We start from the raw sequence: 18,965 nt of genomic DNA on the forward strand, positions 1-18,965 counted from the left end.
ATGCGGATAAAACTACAAGGAATGATTCAAGATAGTGTTCTGAGGGAGGTTGTTAATGTTGTGGAGTTTCTGGAGGAAATCTGTTGTGTCATGAAGGAAGCTGGCCCTTTGTGTGGTAAGTGGTTTCAGGATAGTTTCTATAAGCCCTTATAACTCCTTCAGTAAAAGTGCCATGGCCAAATATGGGTCTGTCTGGATTCCCTGATTTGTGTATCTTGGAAAACATGTATAAAGTCCCTGGGGTGGGTTCATGGAGGATAAGGTTGTAGAGTTTCCCCCAAATACCCAGAGGGAACTTGCTAAACTAGCTGTTTCAACTTGTACTCAGAATGTCATAGCTAAATACATTTTCCAGACCTGAAGAAGAGCTCGGCGTAAGCTCAAAAGATTGTCTCTTTCCCCAACACAAGTTGGCCTCGTAAAAGATATTACCTCACCCATCTTCTCTCTCTAATGGGAGAGGGACTAATATACTACACCACCACTGCATCACAGGACTGTTGTGAGGAGTACTGTTTATATAGCACTTTGAACACGTGAAGTTTTAAGTATATTCTGTTTTCCAGATCTTTAATCCACCATGTGTTCTAACTCTTGGAATTTAGTGGTATATCATGGACTTAGGCCCAAATTTTTATTTTAAAATACTTTGAATCTGAGAGGATAAAGTCTTCCAGACTTGAAGGAGATTGGCCATGTGATTAAGGGATGCTCCTAAGACTCAAGAGATCTGAGTTCAATACCTGCTCTGCCACAGATTTCCTTTGTGATCCTTAACTTCTCTGTGGCCCACTTTTCCATCTGTAAAATGGGAATAATACTTCTTGTGACAAGTCTCTCTCCCAGCCCCCGGTGCCATTTGGGACTGGGGTACCACTGAGCCCACTTGATCCATCAACTTGGATTCCCTTCACACTGTACTGCTATGCAGCCTGTCAAACCCTTCCCCGGGCTTCAGACTGCACTTTACCAGCACAAATCCAGCTGTAGCAACACACACAGATGCTGATATCAGCTCTGCATGGGAAGGCTCAGCTTAGGAACTGCCCAGTTACTCAAGTGCACACTTCCTTCTGGAGTATAAACTCAAAATTACATCGCCTTGTGCTGCACAGAGATCCGTTCAGAGTAAGCTCGTGAAATTCGCCCCCTCCCTCAGTGTGGAGAGGAATATACACAGCTTTCTACCCCAAGTAATGATTTCTACACACTGGTTTTAGACAAAAACAAGTTTATTACTACAAAAGACAGATTTTAAGTGATTAAAAGGGCTAGCAAACAGATGAAAGCAGATTACCTAGCAAATAAAACAAACAGGCAATCTAAGCTTAATATACTAAAGAAATTGGATATGTGTAGCAAATTCTCACCCTAAATGTTGTTTTAGGCAGATTGCAGAGATTTTTGAAGGCAAACTGCACTTGCTTGTGTCAAACAGACAGTAAAGGGTTAACAAGTCCAGTAAACCTGACTAACACCTGACCAGAGGACCAATCAGGAGACAAGACACTTTAAAATCTCAGTGGAGGAAAGTCTTTGTTTTGTGCTGTTTTTTTTTGTTCTCGGTTCTCTCAGGGATCTAAGAGGGACCAGATAGGTATACAGACTCTCCAATCTTCTGTTCAATTTAGTAAATACCAGTTAGAAAGGCGGTTTAGTCTTGTTTGTTTGTTTGTTTTCTTTATTTGCAAATGTGTATTTTGTTGGAAGGATTGTATCTCTGTTGCAACTTGTATTTGTGCTGGGAGGAGCTGAAAGACCTTGTAACATTTTCCATCTTGATTTTACAGAGACAACTTTTACTTTTCTTTCTTTTAGTAAAAGCTTTTCTTTTTAAGAACCTGACTGATTTTTTGGTTATCTTGTGTAAGACCCAAGGGGAGGGAGTCTGCATTCACCAGGGAATCGGTGGGAGGAAGGAGAGAAGGGGGGAGGAAAAGCCTGATTTCTCTCTGTGTTAAGATTACTCTCTCTCTCTCAGGGAGAGTCTGGGAGGGGGAGTGAAGGGGGGAGGGAAGGTGAATTTCCTCTCTGTTTTAAGATTCAAGGAGTTGAATCACAGGGATCTCCCAGTGTTACCCAGGGAGGGGAGAATCTGGGAGGAAGAAAGGAGGGAGGAATGGTTTATTTCCCTTTGTTGTGAGACCCAAGGGGTTTTGGGACCAGAAAGTGCCCCAAAACACTATATTTTTGGGTGGTGGCAGCTCTATCATTTCTAAGCTAGTAATTAAGCTTAGAGGAATTCATGCTGGTACCCCATCTTTTGGACGCTAAGGTTCAGATTGGGGGTTCATACCATGACAGCTTGCAGCTTAAAACTTCAATTATTCCTTTCACAGGCTAGACAAACCTCTAGCCTGGGTTCAGCCCTTCTCCTCTATATCAGTCTTTTTGTTTCTCAAGTGTTTCCAGCAGTCTTCTTTCTTTGACAGGGAGTCAGTGAAGAATGACCCATGATGATGTCACTCCTCTGCCTTAAATAGTTCTTGCAATATGGTGGGAATCCTTAGTCTCTCAGTTTGATTCCTATGCCCAGTCAGTGGAAAACCACTAGTATTATCATGGTCCAGTATCAGGTGACTTGGTCACATGTCCCTGGTGGTCTCCAACCTTTTTATGCCCAAGATCACTTTTTGAATTTAAGGGCAACCCAGGATCTACCCTGCCCTTTCCCTGAGGACCCCCCCCATGCAAACCAACCCCCCCACCCGCCCTCACAAAATTTCACCGGACTGGGGTAGGGTTTCAGGAGGGGGTGCGGGCTCAGGGCTAGGGCCAAGGGGTTTGCAGTGTGGGAGGCTAAACCTTGGACGGGGGTTGAGGTGCAGGAAGGGGTGAGGGGTGCAAGCTCTGGGAAGAAGCGCAGGAGGGGATGTGGGAGGGGGCTCCGGGCTGGGGCAGTGTTGGAGTGCAAGAACGGGTACGGGGTGCTGGCTCTGGATAGAGGGGGTCAGAGCTTGGGCAAGGGTGCAGGAGCGGTACAGGGTGCTGATTCTGCAAAGGGGATCAGGGCTGGGGCTTGTGGTGCAGGAGGAGGTATGGGGAGCTGGATCTGGGAGGGGGCTCAGGGCTGGGGTGCGGCCTCCCACTGGGCAGTGGCTCCTGGTCAGCAGTGTAGCGTGGCTGCCACTAAGGTAGGCTCCCTGCCTACCCCGGCCCCACGCTGCTCCTGGAAGGGGCCAATGCGTCGCTGCGACCCCTGGGGAAGGGGGGTAGATGACTCTCAGTGCTGCCCCTCTCTGCAAGCACCATCCCCACAGCTCCTATTGGCCACAGTGCTCCATTCCCGGCCAATGGAAGGTGTGGGGACGGTGCTTGCAGACAAGTGCAGCGCACAGTGGCAGACCCTTGGCCCCTTCCCCAGCATCCCTGGGGCTGCACTGGCAGCTTCCGGGCATGGCGTGAGGCTGGGATAGGCAACAGCACTGAAGATCATGATTGACTGGGAGATCCTCTAAGATCGACCAGTTGATCGTGATCGACCGGCTGGTGACCACTGCTGAAGAGCCACTGCAGCCACGACTCAGGCCTTGTCTACACCACAAAGTTGCAGCGCTGGTGAGGGAGTTATAGCGCTGCAACTTAGGAGGTGTAAACATCTGCAGGGCATCACCAGCGCTGCAACTCCCTGTTTGCAGCGCTGGCCGTACACCCGTTGAAACTCGGGTGTAGAGGATCCAGCGCTGGTGATCCAGCGCTGGTCATCAGGTGTAAACATTCACCAGCGTTTTTCTTGACCTCCGTGGAATAAACAGGTATCCCAGCATACCAGAGGAAGCCTCTCTGGTAATCAAGCAGGTCTCCTTCCCCGCGGTTTGCAGGGGGGTTCGGGGAACGCGACAGCACACCGCGGGGAAGGAGACCTGCTTGCAGGGGGGTTCGGGGAACACCGGAGCAAACCGCTGGGAAGGAGACCTGCTTGCAGGGGGGTTCGGGGAACACCGGAGCAAACCGCGGGGAAGGAGACCTGCTTGGGGGGGGGGTGTTCGGGGAACACTGGAGCAAACCGCGGGGAAGGAGACCTGCTTCCCCGCGGTTTGCTCTCGCGTTCCCATAACCCCCATTGAAGCCGCCCAACAGCGCTGCAGTGTGGCCACATCTAACACCACTTGCAGCACTGGTTGCTGTAAGTGTGACCACTCTGCAGCGCGGGCCGTATACAGCTGTACTAATACAGCTGTAACAACCAGCGCTGCAAAACTGTAGATGTAGACATACCCTCAGAAACTCTTTCCAGTGTTCCCAGGAAAGCTTCCCAGGAAGGCTCCCCAGTGGGAGATTAGTATCGTATAATAGCTATTGTTCTCCCTAACTGCCCTTCCAGCTAGCCATCTAAATTCACTGCATTCTGTCTAGTGGCATTCCCCAAGTGTAAACAATTGCAATAGATGCATAGATAATATTCTTAACTTCAGATACAAAAATTATATATGCATACAAGTAGGATAATCATATTCAATAAATCATAACCTTTCCAATGATATCTCACATGCCTTATCTTGTACAAAATACATCATGATTATGTCATACTCATAATAATATTACTATGAAGAATACAGATGCGTAATGCCACACTTTTCTTCTCTCATCATTCATCTGCCTTGTCTTTCTAGACTGTAAACTCTTTCAGGCGGGGACTGTCTTTTACCATGTGTTTGTAATCTTATACAATGTGGATCTGATCTCAGCTGAAGCCTCTAGGCCAGTGGTCACCAACAGGTTGATAGCGGTCAACTGGTCAATCCTAGAGGATCTCCCAGTCAATTACGATCTCCGGCAGTGCAATGTGACTGCCTCTCAGACAGACTCCCTGCTTACTTTGGCCCCACACCTCTCCTGGAAGTGGCCCGTGCGGCCATGGGAGGAGAATGGTCTCCCTCCACATGCTGCTCCTGCCTGCAAGCACCGCCCCCACTGCTCCCATTGGTCTAGAGAGCTGCAGGGGCGGTGCTTGCAGAGAGGGTCAACATGCAGAACCACGTGCCCCTCGCCCTCTCCCAGGAGCCACAGGGGCGTGTTGGCCCTTTCTGGGAGCGGTGTGGGGCCAGGGTAGGCAGGGAGCCTGCCTTAGCCTTGCTGCATCTGCCGCAGACCAGAAGCCACCGAAGGTAAGTATTGTGTGGCCCCCTGCTGGGCCCCAACCCCCAGCCCCTCCCAGAGCCAGCACCTTATACCCTCTCCTGCACCTAACTCCCTCTTAGAGCTTGCACGTTTCATCCCCTCATCCACGCCAATCCCAGAGTCCCCTTCCACACTGTGAACACCTCGGCCCCAGCCCAGGGCCCACACCCCCTCCCAAATCTCTACCCCAGCCCAGTGAAAGTGACTGAGGGTGGGGGAGAGCAAGCAACAGAGAGAGGCAGGAATGAAGCTAGTAGGGTGGGGCTTTGGAGAAGAGGCAGGATAGATCCTGGGTTGCCCTTAGATTCAAAAAGTGATTTTGGGCATAAAAAGGTTGGAGGCCACTGCTCTAGGCATTATCCCAATACAAAAAATAATAATTAACGTTTCATCTTATACAAAATAAAATACAAATTGATACGTACTGGCATAAAAATTTCCTAAGCACAAGTTTGGAACAAATACATTAGGAACGTACGAGCTGCGATTCTAGATCACACCCAAGGTCCATTTAGTCCAGGGGTTCTCAAACTGACGGTCTGGACCCCTCCGGAGGTTGCGAGCTGTCAGCCTCCACCCTAAATCCAGCTTTACCTTCAGCCTTTATAATGGTGTTAAATATATAAAAAAGTGTTTTTCACTTATGGGGGCGGGGGTCGCACTCAGAGGCTTGGTATGTGAAAGGGGTCACCAGTACAAAAGTCTGAGAATCACTGATGTAGTCCAAATGAGTTCAGACAAAGATACAAGAACTCAGGAGTAGGCAGATATGCATCTAGGGCTGCAGATATCTCACACGCACACCACATTAGCTCTAATCTTGATCTCAAATAGTTGGTGGTTGGCTTAAGCCGTGAAGCACAAGGTTTAATATCCCTTCCACAAAACTTGTTATAATTAATTATGAAAACTATTGATACTCCATCTAAAGTCCTGTCCCTTTTAGAATCTTCTTAAGACCTTGGCCTCAATTATTTCCTGTGGCAGCAAGCTCCACAGCTTAATTACACACTGTATGAATTTCCCACGTTTTAATTTTATCAAATGTCCCCTTGTTCTTATGTTATGAGACAGGCACAACAGAAGTTTCCAGTCTACCTTCCCTATACCATTCAACCAAGGGGAAGAGACCACTGAGCCCAAGCCACAAATGATTTCTTGGGACAATGAATGAGAAAAAAAGGAATCGTTGTGAAGGTCAAAGATTAAAAATCAGAAGAGGACACTGAGCAGAGGACCCCCAAAAGAGCCCACTTCTCCTCTTAACGATTTCTAAGAATTTAACCCAGGTTTCTCAAACACCCTAATCATTGGACCATCTTTCCTCTCCCTTTGAAGGTGTGCAGTGAATAAAGCAGTAAGAGAAAAAATGGTCTCATGGTTAAAGCAGTTGAATGCTGCCCTGGAGAACTAGATTCTATCCCTGTGACACAATTCCTATTCCAATGCTAGTCAAGTCACTTAAATAAATATATGAAGATATACATCTCATAGGAACTGGAAGGGACCCTGAAAGGTCATTGAGTCCAGCCCCCTGCCTTCACTAGCAGGACCAAGTACTGATTTTTGCCCCAGATCCCTAAGTGGCACCCTCAAGGACTGAACTCACAACCCTGGGTTTAGCAGGCCAATGCTCAAGCCACTGAGCTATCCCTCCCCCCACTTAAAACTAAAAACTTTCCATAGATGGTCATTCATTGTGTGTTCCTTATTTTCCAGGTGCCCAACTTGAGACCCTGGGGACTGATTTCCAGGAGCGCTGAGCACTCACAGCTGTAACTGAAGTCAATGGGAGCTGCACTTTGAGCATATTAAGCGATATACACAATGCTTACTACTTTAAAAAAAACAGGTCCTAGGCATCTCAAATTGGACACCCAAAATAAATTAGCACTTTTGACCGTAATCTCTCTCTGCTTCAGTTCCCCACCTGTAAAATGGGGACAGTACATCCCCTCATTTCACAAAGGGGTGTTATGAAGATTAACTCATGTGTGTTTGTGAAGCACTCCGATTCCACAGCAGGGAGCACCATAGAAAAGTCTATGAGAAAATTAATAATTCTTTATTCAGAGTAGGCCTTCAATAGTGTCCATTAAAGAATGCGTAAGACAAAGTACTATAAGGGGTTATTGACTAGACTGACCATAAAACTAGGCAAACTACACCAGGGCTGATGCACACATTTGATCATTGGGAACCCTCTTGTTTTAATAAACTTACCCTCTTGTTGCCAGGAGACCACCACAGTAATTCTGGAGATGTGAGTTTGCCATTAGTAGTTGCTGCACTTAGAATAAGAAAATAACTGTGGTCAAAAATGAAGCACTTTATTCCTTTATTTTCCAATGGACCAATAACATTTGGGTGAGTTGGAAGCCTACATAAGGTGAATGCTTTAGGATTACTAAAGTCAGAGAGCTTGCAAAACATATATACACCTCTACCTCGATATAATGCGACCCAATATAACATGAATTCGGATATAACGCAGTAAAGCAGTGCTCCGGGGGGGCAGGACTGTGCACTCCAGTAGATCAAAGCAAGTTCAATATAACGTGATTTCACCTATAACAGGATAAAAAATTTTGGCTCCCGAGAACAGCGTTATATCGAGGTAGAAGTGTGTACTTGCATTCTGGTTTGCTCTTGTTTTAATAAAAAGAAAGCCAGACCATGATTTCTTATACACTGACTAGTGATCTGTCCTAGTTAATGAGAAACTTGACTGTTACAACCGTAAAACTAATTGAAAGAATTAGACTGAGTAAACTAAAAAATAGGAATTTGGCCCTACGCTTGTGTACCCATAATAGCTCAAGAACATTTGCTCAGTTTGCCACTGCAACTTTACTGCAACTATAAGTACAATTAATCAAAGTTTTTGAAGTGCTAGAATAATTATCTATGGATCTCTATAATAATCAGGTTACTCTTTTCCTGTAAGCCTCAAATCCTGCAAACACTTAGAGCATGTGCTTAATTTTACATACCTGAGTAATCCCACAAGCCTCAAGACTACTCATATGCATAAAGTTAAGGAGAGAAGTAAGTGTTTGCAGGATTGGGGCCCTCAGTCATGAAACTACTGAAAAGAACTGAAATTTCAGATATGTTATTGGAAAAACAGCATTATTAAGTACTAGTTGGCTACAATTATCAATGAAGGTACTAAATACAGATACTTTTTGAGAAAAATGTAACACACACAAAAATCTCCAACACATTAATGTCCAATACTAGTTACCAGATTCTCTCCATAGATAACACACCAATTCATATCTTTCAGGTACTCTCAACATAACTACTTCCATATGTTTAGAGAACTTTAGAGAGCTTCTTCCTTTGCTCTAAGCACCCAGTCCATAAATTAACAAACATAATATAAAATATATTGTATTATTAAAAGTAATTATTTCCAATAGCACATTCAAAATAGAACAAAAGCCCTGCTCCAAGGAGCTCATAATATAAAACTAGACAAGACAGGCAAACAGGGAAGTGGAAAGGAACTGCTCATCTTATGTTGACACAAGTATCTATCAGCTAATATGTGGATAAATAAAGTCTATCCAAACTCCTCCAGCCATCAAGCCATGCCCTAACCAAAGTCCTGGGGAAAAGCAACTTCCAAATATGATCCAGGTACTAATGGACCAGGTCCATTACCTGGATGCATCCTAGAATACTCAAGGAGTTAATAGAAGAGGTATCTGAGCCTCTAGCTATTATCTTTGGGAAATCATGGGAGACGGGGGAGATTCCAGAAGACTGGAAGGGGGCAAATATAGTGCCCATCTATAAAAAGGGAAATAAAAACAACCCAGGAAACTACAGACCAGTTAGTTTAACTTCTGTACCAGGGAAGATAATGGAGCAGGTAATCAAAGAAATCATCTGCAAACACTTGGAAGGTGGTAAGGTGATAGGGAATAGCCAGCATGGATTTGTAAAGAACAAATCATGTCAAACTAATCTGACAGCGTTCTTTGATAGGATAACGAGCCTTGTGGATAAGGGAGAAGCGGTGGATGTGATATACCTAGACTTTAGTAAGGCATTTGATACGGTCTCGCATGATATTCTTATAGATAAACTAGGAAAGTACAATTTAGATGGGGCTACTATAAGGTGGGTGCATAACTGGCTGGATAACCGTACTCAGAGAGTAGTTGTTAATGGCTCCCAATCCTGCTGGAAAGGTATAACAAGTGGGGTTCCGCAGGGGTCTGTTTTGGGACTGGTTCTGTTCAATATCTTCATCAACGATTTAGATGTTGGCATAGAAAGTACGCTTACTAAGTTTGCGGACGATACCAAACTGGGAGGGATTGCAACTGCTTTGGAGGACAGGGTCAAAATTCAAAATGATCTGGACAAATTGGAGAAATGGTCTGAGGTAAACAGGATGAAGTTCAATAAAGATAAATGCAAAGTGCTCCACTTAGGAAGGAACAATCAGTTTCACACATATAGAATGGGAAGAGACTGTCTAGGAAGGAGTATGGCAGAAAGAGATCTAGGGGTCATAGTGGACCACAAGCTTAATATGAGTCAACAGTGTGATACTGTTGCAAAAAAAGCAAACATGATTCTGGGATGCATTAACAGGTGTGTTGTAAACAAGACACGAGAAGTCATTCTTCCGCTTTACTCTGCGCTGGTTAGGCCTCAACTGGAGTATTGTGTCCAGTTCTGGGCACCGCATTTCAAGAAAGATGTGGAGAAATTGGAGAGGGTCCAGAGAAGAGCAACAAGAATGATTAAAGGTCTTGAGAACATGACCTATGAAGGAAGGCTGAAGGAATTGGGTTTGTTTAGTTTGGAAAAGAGAAGACTGAGAGGGGACATGATAGCAGTTTTCAGGTATCTAAAAGGGTGTCATCAGGAGGAGGGAGAAAACTTATTCACCTTAGCCTCCAATGATAGAACAAGAAGCAATGGGCTTAAACTGCAGCAAGGGAGATTTAGGTTGGACATTAGGAAAAAGTTCCTAACTGTCAGGGTAGTTAAACACTGGAATAGATTGCCTAGGGAAGTTGTGGAATCTCCATCTCTGGAGATATTTAAGAGTAGGTTAGATAAATGTCTATTAGGGATGGTCTAGACAGTATTTGGTCCTGCCATGAGGGCAGGGGACTGGACTCGATGACCTCTCGAGGTCCCTTCCAGTCCTAGAGTCTATGAGTCCTAGAGAAGGCAAGATAGTGAGTTCCAAAATGAAGGAACCATCACAGTAAACACTCTGCCAGTACCTCTCTCCCCCTTACATGAAGAAAAGTAGTATGTCTAATTAACTGATCACAAGGGAGAGAAAAAAAACTTCAAAATTCTAATCTCATCTCTGTTAGACAGTTACATGGCCTGAGATCAATCTCCACAGATCTCCATTGTCACATATAAAATAGGTTAACAAACCTATCTCAAAAAGGATGTTGCAAGGCTTTGTTGAAATTTGTACTCTGCAAATGTATCCCCCTCTCTCCTCTCCTTCAAAAAAAAACCTCTAACAGTTCCATTAAGTATTCAGTATATAATGCACTTTTTACTGTTCTATATTTTTTCTGTACTGTATGGTACCTACTGTGAGCCTCTGACTAAATCCCTTGAGGTAGGTACCTGTTAGACATTTGGTACATTTTATATAGAGCCATTAGCATAAACAATACTGTACAGTACCACCTATGGGTACTATACAGTACTGTTTACACTAATGGCTCTATATAAAAACAAACACTGAAGTGCCTTTCTCCCCCAGCCTTGTCACAAACTTAAACTTCCCAAACTGCATAGTGAATGGTGCAAAACTGTGTCTGAGCTGGTCACATTTTATGCTCTCTTTTAACTAAAAAAAACAAAAAAACAAAAAACACAACAGGTAGATAAATGGTAAGGAGTGGTACAAAAGATGCATACAGCATAACGATCTCAGACAGTTTTGCACCGCTCATTATGTAAACATTTGCTATAATTTTGACTTAATAATAGCATTTTAAGTAAGTCTATCATTAAGTTACTAGTGAATAATATTGATGATAATTATATCAGTTTATATGCAACTACATTAAAGTTTTCCCATGTAACTGATGAAGTTATACCAGAGATTTTTGTTTACGTTGCCAAGAATAACCAAGTATGGATTTTGAAAAGACATTTAGAAATATTAGTGCTAACGGAAGCACAGGATCCGGTCCAAGAACTAATACAGCTGAACTGCTTGGTAACTGCGACTATAACGTAATTACATTTAACAATCTTGTAGGGGGAGAAAAATACCATAATAGCACTTAACTTCAAAAAGGGGAACTACAAAAAATGAGGAAGCTAGTTAAAAAGAAATTAAAAGGAACAGTTACAAAGGTGAAACACCTGCAAGCTGCATGGTACCTATTTAAAACCACCATAATATAGAATCCAACTAAATGTATACCCCAAATAAAAACCAAATAGGAAGACGACAAAAAAAATGCCACTTGGCTAAACAGCCGAATAAAAGAGGTGGTTAGAGGCACGCAGCACCCTTTAAAAAATGGAAGTCAAATCCTACCAAGGAAAATAAAAACGTGCATAAACTCTGGCAAGTCAAATGTAAAAGTATAATTAGGCAGGCCAAAAAGAATTTGAAGAGCAACGGGCAAAAGACACACAAACAGCAAATAATTTTTTTAAGCAAAACAGAAGCAGAAAGCCTGATGCACAATCAGTGAGGTGCCACTGGATGATAACAGTGCTAAAGGAACACTCAAGGAAGACAAGGTTGTTCCACAGAAGCTAAATGAATTTTCTGCATCAGTTTTCACTGCAAAGGATGTGAGAGAGATCCCCGCACCTTGCCACTCTTTTTATGTGGTAAATCTGAGGGACTGTTCCAGATTGAGGTGTCAGTAGAGGCGGCTTTGGAATAAAAGTGATAAATTAAACAGTAATAAAGCACCTAAGAGTTCTGAAGGAACTCAAATATGAAATTCTAGAACCACTAACTCTGGTATGTAACTTATTGCTTAAATCAGCCTCTAAATCAGATGACTGGCTGATAACTAATGTGCCGCCAACATTTTTTAAAAGCCCCAGAGGCGATCTCGGCAATTACACCCCGCTAAGCCTAACTTTAGTACCATGCAAACTGTTTGAAATGCTAGAACAGAACAGAACTATCAGACATGTAGATGAACATATGTTGGGGAAGAGTCAACACGGCTTTTATAAAGGAAAATCATGCCTCAGCAATCTATTAGAATTCTTTAATAGTATCAACAAAAGAGTAGACAAGCTGATATAACATACTTGGACTTTCAGAACACCTTTGACAAGATCCAACACCAAAGGTCCTTAAGCAAAGTAAGCAGTCATGACATAAGAGGGAAGGTCTTCTCATAACTGGGTAAAAGATAAGAAACAAAATGCTGGAATACATGGGGAGAGAGATAAATATTTGTGTCCCCCAGGGATCTTTACTATAAGGTGACCAGATGTCCTGATCTTATAGGGACAGTCCCGATAGTTGGGGATTTTTCTTATGTAGGCACCTATTTTCCCCCACCCCCGGTCCCGATTTTTCACACTTGCTATCTGGTCACCCTACTTTACTAGGACAGGTGCTGTTCAACAAATTCATAAATTATCTAGATAAGGGGGTGAACAGTGAGGTGGAAAAGTTTACAGATTATACAAAATCACTTAAGATAGTTAAGTCCAAAGCTGACTGCAAAGAGTTACAAAGCAACTCACAAAACTGGGTGACTGGACAAAATGGCAGATGAAAGGCAATGTTGATAAGCGAAAAATAATGCATATTGGAAAAAATAATCCCAAATCTAAAAGTACAAAATGGTGGGATCTAAATTAGCTGTTACCTCCCAAGAAAAATCTTGAAGCCATAGTGGATACATTTGTTCAATGAGCAACGGCAGTCAAAAAGCCAACAGAATGTTAGGTACCATTAAAAAGGGATAGATGATAAAAACAGTAAAATATCATAATGCTACTATATAAATCCATGGTATGCCAACACTTTGAATACTGCATGCAGTTCTGGTCACCCCATCCCAAAATAGATGCATTAGAGCTGGAAAAGGTCCAGCAATGGTCAACAAAAATTACTAGGGATATGCAGCAGCTTCCATATGAGAAGAGATTAAAAAGACTGGGACTGTTCAATTTAGAAAAATGACAACTAAGGAAAGATATGATAGAGGGCTATAATCACGAATGGTATGGAGAAAGTGAATAAGGAAGTGTTATATAACCCTTCACGTTAACACAAGAACCGAGGTTTACCTAATGAAATTAACAGACAACAGGTTTAAAATAAGCATAAGTAAGAGCTTCTTTGCACAATGCCCAGTCAACCTATGTGAATTTTATTAGCAGGGGATGTTGTGAAAGCCAAAACTGTAACTGGGCTCAAAAAAGAATTAGATAAGTTCATGAAGGACAATCCATCAGTGGCTATCAGCCAAGATAGTCAGGGATGCAATCCTATGCTCCAGGTGTCCCTAAACCGCTGCCTTTGAGAAGCTGGGAATGGACAGCAGGGGATCACTTGATAATTGCACTGCTCTATTCATTTCCTCTGAACAATCTGGCATTGACCACTGTCAGAAGACAGTATGACCAGTCTTATGTTTTTATTTAACTATGGACAATTTAAAAAACTATTTTAATAAGTTAATCTACAACAGAGCCAAATGTGAATTTATAAAACAACTTCCATGCTTAAGTTATCCCAAAGCACTTTACAAAGTAAAGAATTAAATACTGATCATGTAGTGACAGTGTAAGTAAACTGACATTTTTATCTGGGATAATTCACTTAACTTTGGAATTTGTTTGTAGAACAGAACGGGATGAAAACCACGATCATATAGCAACTTTTTACAGTGTCTTTAATCAGTTAGAGGCACATCTGGCTTAAAACAGTTTGTATCCACACAGTACATAGTTAACATATGAATCTTAACTGTCCACCACGTGCCAGCTATCTAGTGTGGTACACTCTTTAGTTTAACCAATTAGGCACACAGTTCTGCAGTGTGGACATACCTCCAACCATGGCACTAGCAATTAAAACTAGTTCTCCAATAACCGTGAAGTTAAGACATCCAAAATGAACTTTACCCATGTCACAAGGGTACTAATTTATGGGTCTAATCCAATACACACTGGAGTCAATGCAATTCATTAAGAGCCTGATTCTATTCCTTATGCCTATGCTACCCTTGAGGGCCTTCCTCACTACATCATCCAGAAGATGCAGGCCGATTCAGAATTCTCATCACTTTATTTTGCAGGATGTAGTGCTCACAACATTGTCCAGATTCTGAACAGTTGTAAGCAGCAGATCAGCTTCATTCACCACCCGTAATCATAGGCAGAAAGAGGGAGGGGGGGGGGAAAGAAAACTTTTAAAAACAAAAACACGAGTCCTGGGTGAGACTGCTGCTGTTGATGCAAAATGGGACAGGTTTCCAGAATGACCCAAGCTGCAATAATAAAAAATTGAAAATAGTAATAAATAAATAAATAAATAATAGCAGCACATTATTGCAAGTATTAGGTCTAGATGACAAAATTCAGTTTTGATGGCAGAAAGCTGTACAGATACAAATCAAATAATGGTTTTGTAACCAGTTAAGTTGACTGTGGCTTTCACTGGTTAGACTAGAATCAAAAACTGTGTGGACAGGCCCAAAGATGGCCAAAACACAGTCATATTCTAATTTTTCCAAAGAGAGCTATGGCATCTCTAGTTTACTCACGGGCAGCCACCAGAGGCTGGCAGAGACCTCAGCTTCAAGGTATACTGTCGGGTTAATTTATGCCTAAATTGTAAAGGTTTGTTTTTTCAAAACCTACAAACTAACTTTTTAAAACTCCATTAGAAACAAGTGTATGTTTGTTTTTAAAAGAGCATGCTTTCTTACAGAAAAGAGGAGAAAAACACCCTCTTCCATCTGCTACTGACCAGAAAATTATGTCGTATCTCATCTCATAGACTTGGCCACAGTAATCTATATATTCATGGACTTCCAGACTTGATATTACAAATATCTAGGAATGGCACTTTACCCATGTTCTCCACACCACACTAGCTCCCCATTCTCTATAGACTCCAATTCAAGATCTCTAAAACCCTTTGGAGATAGTTAGCCAGAGCCAGTCCGGAGACATTTCCTCTACAGTTATGACCCCCCACAATTATGTTCCACTGGAATAATGAAAAAAAATAACTTTTGGTGAGGCTCATGAGTGCAAGAGATAGAGCTTTCACAAGAGATGGAACCACACTATGGAACTCACTTATGCAAGAGATAACTACAGGCTTTGGCACTTCCAAAATTAAATGCAAAAAACTTATTTCTCAAATATATTTTTTAAATGTATACAGAGGAACATTTTTTCCCATCCCCTATAAAACTAATCAAGTTATTTCTTCTAGGGGATTAAAGAATAATTTGTTTGTTCTGTTTTTCAATACTTGAGAGACACCCAGCTACTACAGTGATGGGAGCCATATAATCAGATTAGACAGCCAGAAACCTTCTAGTCCTACATAGTACACTATCCATCCTGAGCATGGACCCAAATCCTAGCTTAAGACTTGAATCTTCAACTCTCTGGCCCAAAGACCACAATACTACCAATTGAGTGACCCTGATATTTAATCAATACCTTTCTTTATCCTCTACTTTCAGCGTACATTTAAAAATAATATGCCATGGCACAGAAGTTAACAAGGCAAATCTGAACGTACTGCATTGGAAAAAAATTGATTTAAAGCCATCTGTAAACCTCAGAGTCCACAAAACAAAAAAAGGAGAGAAAAATACTTGTAACAATCTCTTTTACTTATGAAAGTTTAACAACTTTGTAACTTTATTTACACTATGGGCTTATCTACACATGAAATTATTCCAGAACAGCTATTTCACTCTAAATCCACATGCTACCTTGATCTGAATTGAATCCTGTGGCACCTTATAGACTAACAGATGTTTTGGAGCGTGAGCTTTCGTGGGTGAATACCCACTTCCTCAGATGCAAGGAAGATGCATCTGAGGAAGTGGGTATTCACCCACGAAAGCTCATGCTCCAAAACGTCTGTTAGTCTATAAGGTGCCACAGGATTCTTTGCTGCTTTTACAGATCCAGACTAACACGGCTACCCCTCTGATACTTGATCTGAATTAACTCTCAAGTGTAGACAAGCCCTGAATAGTCCGAACACAAAACTTTAAAATCTTTATAATTCAGTAGCAGTGTGTGCACAAAGAAGAAGTCTAATTGTGAAACTCTAGAAATCCAGCTTCTACGTTTGTAACGTGCTACAAATTAATTACAGGTAACTTTATAATCAATAATAGCCAACTTTCTAAACTACAATTACTTGTGTGTAATATAATCAACTCCCATCATGCCATGCTTGAACTAGGACATATCTTTTAAAACCCTGGAACTCTCAATAATCGTCACATTTAAAAACAAATTTAGCTTCCTGTAATCCATATTTGCAATTCCACTTCTGACCCTTTGTGGGTAGTTTAATTTATTTCATGTCAAATTAAAATATTAGCTTACAAAACACACAAATTAGTACACTGATGATTCAACCTCTCACCGCTTTAGGTGAATACATAAAAGCAGACATGGCAATATGGTACCAAAGTGACAAAAGTAAATCATAGACCTTTGAAAAAGAAATAATACAAATTTTGCCAGGAGGATCTGGAGGTAAGTGATATGCATGTCAACTATATCAAAAAACTCTGGAGTTCCCAAGGGAGAGATGAAAATGTTTGTTTAGTTGGGTAGTGCTTAAAGGGGCAAATGCTGAGAGGTGAGGAGAAGAGACACTTACCTTCAACCGTTTGACCACCTCATCGTTCGTAATTTTGTCTGTTATCTCCTTTACTCCGGGAGGATAGTAGATGATCTTGCCATCGGCAGGAGGTTTTGGTTGGGTAGCAGGAAAGTCCATCCTGGTGCCACTGGTTATAAACTTTCCTTCTCCACAGTCCTCTACCGGCCTCTATCGGTCAGAAAACAAAAGTTCAGCGGAACAGAGACGACTTTCAGCCCTCTTTTTCCATTTCTAAACCTCAATTCACAGAAGGCCCCACTTAATATCATGAGGGCAAAAATCCTGCACCCCAACCCCTTGGGGAGGGCTTCACTGATGCCCCTCACAAAGCCACCTCTCTCCCCCAAACTCCTGCCTTTCCAACCTCCTCCAGCGCCTCCTTTCAGTGCGAGGCTTCTCCAGTCCAACATTATTAGTTTGCAGTCTCATATTTTACAATGAAATTTTAACCCAGATCAAAGGATGCCCCAAGTTTAAAGCCCATTATAGTCAAAGGGGGGTCGGGGAGGGCCAAATCCTGGCCCCAGCGGGTCTCTGGGGCCGTCACAGAAGCCTCAGAGCTGGGAGACGAGGCCTAAGCAGTTAGGCCTCAAAACTATCAGGAGGCAAAGAGACCAACGGGGGAGGGAGGAAGGAGGTGGCTGGGATCCCAAACAAAACCCCGCTGCCGGCCAGCCAGCCCCGCGCAGCTAAGTGCTGAGCCCCACACCTGGCCCCTACCTCCCCCCGGAGAGGGGGGGCAGCCCCCCCGGGAGGGGACCAGGCCACTCTCCACTTTACATTTGTTCCTTCAACTTCAAGTGCCCTCAGCCCCAGGCCTCCTCCCCGCCCCGGAGCCCCTCACCCAACTAGCTCTGCGAAGCCTACAAAGAGCCTCCCTCCCCCAGTGCTGCCGCGGGGCGGGGAGGAGGGAAGCGGGACCCAGAGCCGCCTTTACCTCATGCAGCTCCGGAAGGTGCAGCATTGAGTAGCCTCCGTGCCGGGTGGGTGCTGCAGCTGCTCCGCCACCGCCGGCCGGCCGGCGCCCTGCTTGCTCCCGCTGCCTCCTTGCTCCGCGGTGCGACGGCGGCTCCTGCCCGGGGAGAGGTGAGGGGAGGAGGCTGCTCGGCGGCGGCAGGAGCGGGGGTGAGAGGGGGCGGCTCAGGCGGAGCGTGCGCCGCGCCGCGGGGACACAGTGCCGCTCTCCGTCCGGCCGGGGAAGAACAGCCCAGGAGGAGGCTCCGCGCTACTCTTCCCCCCACCCCCCGGGGCCTGGCCCAGCAGCGCCGCCCAGCCGGGATCCCCGCCCCAGCCTGGCAATAACGGCCGCGCCCCGGCTCGTCTCTCTCGCGCCTTGTGCTTAGCGCTGGCAGGGCAGGCAGTACTGGGCACCACCGCAGCAGCGCCGCCTCCCGCTTGGCGCCAAAACCAACAGCGGTCCCGAGCTGACCGGCGGCGGGGGCTGGCCGATCCCGACGGGCCAGGAAGAAGCGGGGGATGAGGGGACAGCCAGGGGCTGCTCACCACCGTGTCCCCTGCATGGCAGCTTGAGCACGGTCGGGGTCTCAGGGCGAGTGTGACAGGCGGACGGGAGAGAACCCCCTGTTCGGGCACTGCCCGCTCCAGCAGGGCTGAGCTGCCCCCGGGGCTTAGGGGGTCACTGCAGGGCGAGCTGGAAGCAGAAGAGGAAACCCGCGGGAATCCTGCAGATGCGGGGCGCCCCTCCGCGTGAGTCAGGAAAATGCCTTTGCCTTCTGGCTCTGCTCTGAGCCCCGAGGCCGCGCTAGGCCACTCACTGCTAGCTTCTCCTGTGAGCAGGTGCTACCTGGCTTGCTGGAGTGGCACCAGCGGCTTCCCGCGATTCCAGTTGTTTTGTTCCCCAAGGTTGTAGCCATTACTCTGGTTATCAACTTCCCTGGTGTATTAATCCTTTGCCTGTCCTACCTTTGTTCTGTTCTCCTTGCAGGTTGCCCCAGAAAGAAGTGCAATTAATTTTGCTGAGCTG

The 18,965-nt window shown here is 44.3% G+C and overlaps 1 protein-coding gene across 3 annotated transcripts in view; it reads right to left on the minus strand.

Annotated features, from left to right (window-relative positions):
* PDS5A (PDS5 cohesin associated factor A) overlaps window positions 1-18,066 on the minus strand; it is a 168,606-nt gene extending 150,540 nt beyond the window's left edge. For 2 of the 3 annotated variants that reach the window (XM_030563924.1, XM_030563928.1), the window contains exons 1-2: window positions 17,919-18,066; window positions 16,979-17,149 (exon numbers count right to left, since the gene is read on the minus strand). In XM_030563924.1, coding sequence (XP_030419784.1) covers window positions 16,979-17,149; window positions 17,919-17,945 — 198 coding nt within the window. In that variant the 5' untranslated portion in view covers window positions 17,946-18,066. The other variant, XM_030563925.1, reaches the window with a different exon arrangement.
* Between the last annotated feature and the right edge of the window lie 899 nt (window positions 18,067-18,965).

The sequence above is a fragment of the Gopherus evgoodei genome, chromosome 5 (genome assembly GCF_007399415.2).
Source record: "Gopherus evgoodei ecotype Sinaloan lineage chromosome 5, rGopEvg1_v1.p, whole genome shotgun sequence".
NCBI classification, from domain to species: Eukaryota; Metazoa; Chordata; order Testudines; family Testudinidae; genus Gopherus; species Gopherus evgoodei.